Raw genomic sequence first — 5,563 nt, forward strand, 5'->3', positions numbered from 1 at the left:
GTCTACAGTACCGTATATAAAATGACAACTGCTCACAACGACAACACTGGAGCACTGAAAGATACCACAGTACTTTCTGAATCTAAGAAGTCAAATTACACTCAGTATGGTTTTCACATCTTCACATATATCGAAGTTGTAGTACTCTTGACATTTGGCAAACCAGATAACCAGAACATCCACTCATATAACTTCTGGTGATTCATAGCTTGGCAATAACCAAGTCTTCTGGTGATACATAAAATTACTCACTATACTCATCTGGTGTATCTCCGCACAAATATTTAAAAATTCCAATTTCTTGGTCAAGTGATATATTGTTTGAATTCATTAAATATATTTAGACTTATGTATTATACAAAGCTAAATGTACAACTAAATTAGTATATGACAAGTGCTGTGTTTTTACAAGAACATTAATACTCTGACAAGAAATGTTTCTGAATGTACTCTATACTAAATCTGCCTTTTTAAATTTAAATCTAAATTTCCCTCCTCTAATTTATAACAAACTTTGTGATTTTATAAGAAATCTCTATCTCCTCAATGCTCAGATTCTTCTGTTTTCTTCCTTATTTCTTAGCTTAAATTCAGTACAAGCTTTATTGGTATCTTAGGCTTCATGCACATTCTTACTCCTAAACACCAGCAGTTCTTCAGCAGCCTAAAGTCTAGCATGAGAATTACTGTGTTAAATTAGTTCCAGAAAAGGTTTTAAGGACATTTTTCCTGAAATATACAGAACATGTCATGCCAAATCCCTTGTTTATACAACAGATTGGTAATGGTGAATTGCACATATAGCTTATATTTCCAAAATACAATAACTTAAATATTAAAACGTACCTTTATGTTACCACAATTGACTTTATAACAGATGGCAATATTCAATACAAAAATCACAAAATCCACTAACTTTAAATGCTGCATATCACAGCATACAAACTCATCTCCCTATGACCTACTGAAACTATGACAACAATTTTTTAAGCTACTCTAGCATTTATACCCTAACTAGAAATTTATACGAAACACAATTTTATGTTCAAATACGGAAATAAGTAACATAATTCCAAAACCCAAAAGTATCCCAGCATTCTGTAAAAAGAAATATCCCCAGCGGCTACATCCATGGTCACTAGCATCATTGTGCAGCATTTCAGGTACCTTAAAGAAAAAAAGAGGCAGGGGAGGGGAGAGAGTAACATTTAAGTTTTCAGAATTATATTAGTTTTTAGAAGAATTTGTAGGACAGTATACTATCTTATTAGGTAGCTGGGTATACTATGGGTCAATTCCTTAAAAACATGACACGTACAAACTGACTCTACCTAATAATATCACACAGAATTTCCTAGCAGTTTAATGAACAATGATTATTCATGATGTTCTGAGCGATAAAAAATTTGTAGTGGTTCAGTTTGTTCCATTGTTAAATGAAAAGTTATACTGATTTTCCTGCTTTAGTCACTGCCGGCATAACTGAACTGAATATAACATGTGGCTCACTTTCAGTTCAGACATAGAAAACCTTATACTATAAAATATACTTTTAGCCGTAAGATCGGCTGGGATTGTTTTGAGGACTTTGGTGATAAAAAGCTATGACTCCTTTGTTGATTAATAAGGAAATTCTAAGCATTCTGAAGTACACAGCATGCCAACAATATGTAGCCTGTGCTAGGTTTTCTACAGATCTATAGACTATTCAATGTATGACTACTGAGATTCTTCTCTAGAAAGATACGTCATCTCACAGTTCCTATGGATCAGGAAATTATTAAAAAATAAATAAATAAAAATAAAGAGGTACATCGGAAGGGGTAAGATATATTTGTGCATCCTGATACACATTAGGCAGGATAAAGGTGTGCTTGTAATTAACAATCCAAAAAAGTATACTCTTAAAGGACTGCACATAGGGAACTGTGTACCTTACACACCACCTTTTGGAATACAGAATCACATCTCATCACTACCGCATTTAATCTAAAACCTTTTTTTAAAATGAGGTTTTACTGAATGTTTTCTCTATTTTATTATTAGCCAATAATGTAATTTGACTTTTTAAAAACTTACCATATCAACCAGAGCAACATACATGAATAAGCCAGCAGTAAGTGCAAATATCCACATGGAAACATTTTCAGCATAATGACCAATGAAGATGCCTGTTGCCATTCCTAGATATGCCAGCATGGCTGACAAAGCATTATAAAGGACAGCCTGTTTAACAGTCATGCCAGCCTTTAGTAAAACGGCAAAGTCACCTTTAACAAAAAACAAAAGAGGAGGAAAAAGTAATTAATTGAAAAATCAGTTTTAAGACACATACCCAAGAGAATTCTAAGTTTTAAGAAAATTCTCCAATTTTTTTTGAGAGAGGAAAAAAAAAGCAAAATTAAGAATTACCCAGGGCCCAGGGCTAAAGCAGTGTTAATCAGTAAAGTACTCTAACAGCTCTATAAACTAAGGTATCCTTTAGCCAAAGTTTTCTTAAGGCTTACACACTTTGTCAATGAATTATAAATACCCCAAATTTACTATTGTGCTCTTGCACTGGCTTCAAGGAGCTTATAACTGGTCACAAAGAAGGGAGAAGAAGGTGGAGAACACACATGAAATGACGAGTAAATTAAAAGGCAATATAGAATTGAGAGCTAATGAGTCTAATGTTACAGTTATAAGAGAAGAAAAGAGATACATGAAGATGGAAATAGTTGAGAGAGGCTTCAAGTGGCATGAAAAATCTGGAATGGGGAACGTAAATTACATGGTGAGGATGAGAACCATTGAGGAGGCAAATGGGAGGCCTTCTGAATGGCTGAACACCTGGCAAATAATAGAAGTGAGAATGGTGTTGGGTGAGAATTGGTGTGTGAATAGGTCTCCATAAGAAGAAAAACAAGGATGTGAACTGGTATCCAGGACAATTCGGGAAGGTTTTAAGTCCTAGTGACAAAGAAGAACAATATTCAAAACACAATTAATCAACTTCCCTTTTCTTCAGCTCCAGTGAGATTTTTTTCCTAACTTCTTTCTGTTAATGGAAGATGATTCCTTTGTTTCCTACAGTCTTATCTGCAATGTGTATGTGAAGATGATCACTCATGTCACCAGTATGCTGGCATAGAAAGATACTTGGTAGGGGAAAGAAGGTGACACAGTGGCCCCAGGTACCTCTTTGGCAACCCCACATAGGGAACTGTGTACTCATATCTGTGGGGTCAGAATTCTAGCTGGAAACAAACTTGTGCTCAGTAAGAAAAGAAAGCCAGCTAGGTTAGCAGACTTACGACAAGGCATGGAAGTTATGAAGACGCTTGCTGGAACTATTATTAGCAAAAGCCAGTGACACTAGGATGTTCCCCCCACCTGGCAAATACATTTTATGTATTTCTTTTACCTAATTCATGAGGCAACTCGTGACAAAACACAGCAACAGAAGTACTTAAACCACTTGATAAACCTTCAGTAAAAGCAGCACCTGTGTAAAAATCAATCAGAAATATTTGGCTACATTATTTTGTGTATTTTTAAATCTTATTAGCATACAAAATGAGTTAGAAGGAATAAACTATATTTTGGCTGTGAATGTACAGAATTTTCCCAATGCAACTCTGTATCTTTTTTGTAAGAAATCTTAGATTACACTTGATTAGGTCTAAATTTCCCAAAGGAGCACAAGCAGGTATGCCTTAGAGTGAGTAGATGATCTTATACAAATCTGGGAAGTAACTGCTACCATATAAAACACTTATTCAAGAAAATAAAGTAACTGTTTAAAAGATTTAGAAAAAAATTCAGCTGTCTAGAGTATAAATATGTTTCACTTGTCTAGGAGGAATTCACTATGTAATTAGACTTGTTTACATTCATTCTCTATCTTATAAGGAGACTATAAATAGCTCCTCCCCTTTTAAAAAGCTAACGCATTATACAATCAGTTGATTATAAACCACGACTGTGCATTTGGACATTCCTCCTTTGAATGCTTATGCTGCGCACAATATAGGAGGAAGAGCATCTGACTCTCAGGGAGCCAAGGCTGGAGCTCCTTTCAGCCTGGCTATAAAACAGCACTGCCAAGGTGGAAGGTGGCTCCACGTTTCCATGTCTCAGCTCCCTCATTTGTAATTACTTCCATGGTTCCTTCTAGCACTAAATTACTAAAATTTATAAGTATTCCCAATACTTATTGTGGTACAACAATAGCAAAAATTCTGTAATTCTTCTTTGGATAGAGATTGATAATTGGTCTTATCAGATGTATGGAGATTTCTTTAGCATAAAACAAAAGATGATGAAAAAGATCATTTTACCTTAATAAAAATTATTTATATTATTGATAAGGGACCTTTGATATATAGGGGAGGAAAAATCTCACAGATGCTTAATAAAAGTTAAAGCCTGATCTTAAAACCTTGCAAATTAAGAAAACTTTTGATAGTTACAACCTAGGTAATAGGCTAGGCACAGTTCCTAGCATTTAATTGTATTTAATATTTATTAAGTACTTCATTGTCAAAGTAGTAAAAGAAGAAGTAACAATTTGAAGGCCAGGTGCAGTGGCTCACACCTGTAATCCTGGCACTCTGGGTGGCTGAGGAGGGAGGATTACTTGAGGTCAGGAGTTTGAGATCAGCCTGAGCAAGAGTGAGATCCTGTCTCTACCAAAAATAGAAAAAATTAGCTGGGTGTAGCTGGTGTAACCTATTCTTTTAAAATTTTGACTGGCTGTTTCATGTGACATTTTCAGGGTCAACCAACAAGGAACAAATATATAGATGTATACCAATTGCTAGGCCATCGCTGAAATTATGCAGGCCATCACCCATTATCACCATCCAGGCCAATGTGGCAATGCCAGCATCTTTTAGCTCCTCCCGAGAGTAGCGCTGACTGTGACTGTGAGGGTGGTGGTTTTGGTGGTGGTGGTGATGGAGAATATGATGGTAGTCATGATGATGGTGGATGAGATCGTCTGACTGGCCGAGCGTATCATGGAAATGTGAATGGCATTTGTTCTTGCACCCTCTGGGTACATATTCATTGTAGACTTCTTGTGGATGAGCATGAGCTATCATGACTTCTTCTTCTTCTAAGATAGCCGGCTGTTGAGAATCAAAGTGGGAGGGCTCTTGTAAGTCTGTTCGTAAATACCCTTCAGGTCCTAGGAATAAACATAGAAGACATTGGGACAAAGAAGGCTTTGTTAATGTACTTGGACGCATTTCAAACGTTCCCACTGACAAAGTCAACAAAAGATGTTAAAGCATCATAGCTCTTTCATATCCACAGAACTAAACATTAGAGTATTTATTGATGAAAACTATCAATAGGCTTTAGTGAACTTTAGAAAATGAATGTTTTCAAATATTAAGAATGAATTTTATCGCTTATTTATTTAGAGACGGGGTCTTGCTCTGTCGCTTAGACTGTTTTTTTTTTTTTTGAGACAGAGTCTCACTGTGTTGCCTGGGCTAGAGTGCCGTGGCATCATCCTAGCTCACAGCAACCTCAAACCCCTGGGCTCAAGCGATCCTCCTGCCTCAGCCTCCCG

General features: G+C 36.1%; 1 protein-coding gene across 1 annotated transcript in view; it reads right to left on the reverse strand.

Annotated features, from left to right (window-relative positions):
• Positions 1–260: 260 nt before the first annotated feature.
• Positions 261–5,563, reverse strand: part of SLC39A6 (solute carrier family 39 (zinc transporter), member 6) — a 20,252-nt gene continuing 14,949 nt past the window's right edge. Inside the window, exons 2-5 of the mRNA XM_012656581.1 lie at positions 4,796–5,173; positions 3,407–3,487; positions 2,080–2,270; positions 261–1,167 (exon numbers count right to left, since the gene is read on the reverse strand). Of these exons, the coding sequence (XP_012512035.1) occupies positions 1,015–1,167; positions 2,080–2,270; positions 3,407–3,487; positions 4,796–5,173 (803 nt within the window). The 3' untranslated portion in view covers positions 261–1,014. The remainder of the gene's footprint in view (positions 1,168–2,079; positions 2,271–3,406; positions 3,488–4,795; positions 5,174–5,563) is intronic.

This window comes from Propithecus coquereli, unplaced genomic scaffold (assembly GCF_000956105.1).
Source record: "Propithecus coquereli isolate 6110/MARCELLA unplaced genomic scaffold, Pcoq_1.0 Scaffold51, whole genome shotgun sequence".
Taxonomy (NCBI): Eukaryota; Metazoa; Chordata; class Mammalia; order Primates; family Indriidae; genus Propithecus; species Propithecus coquereli.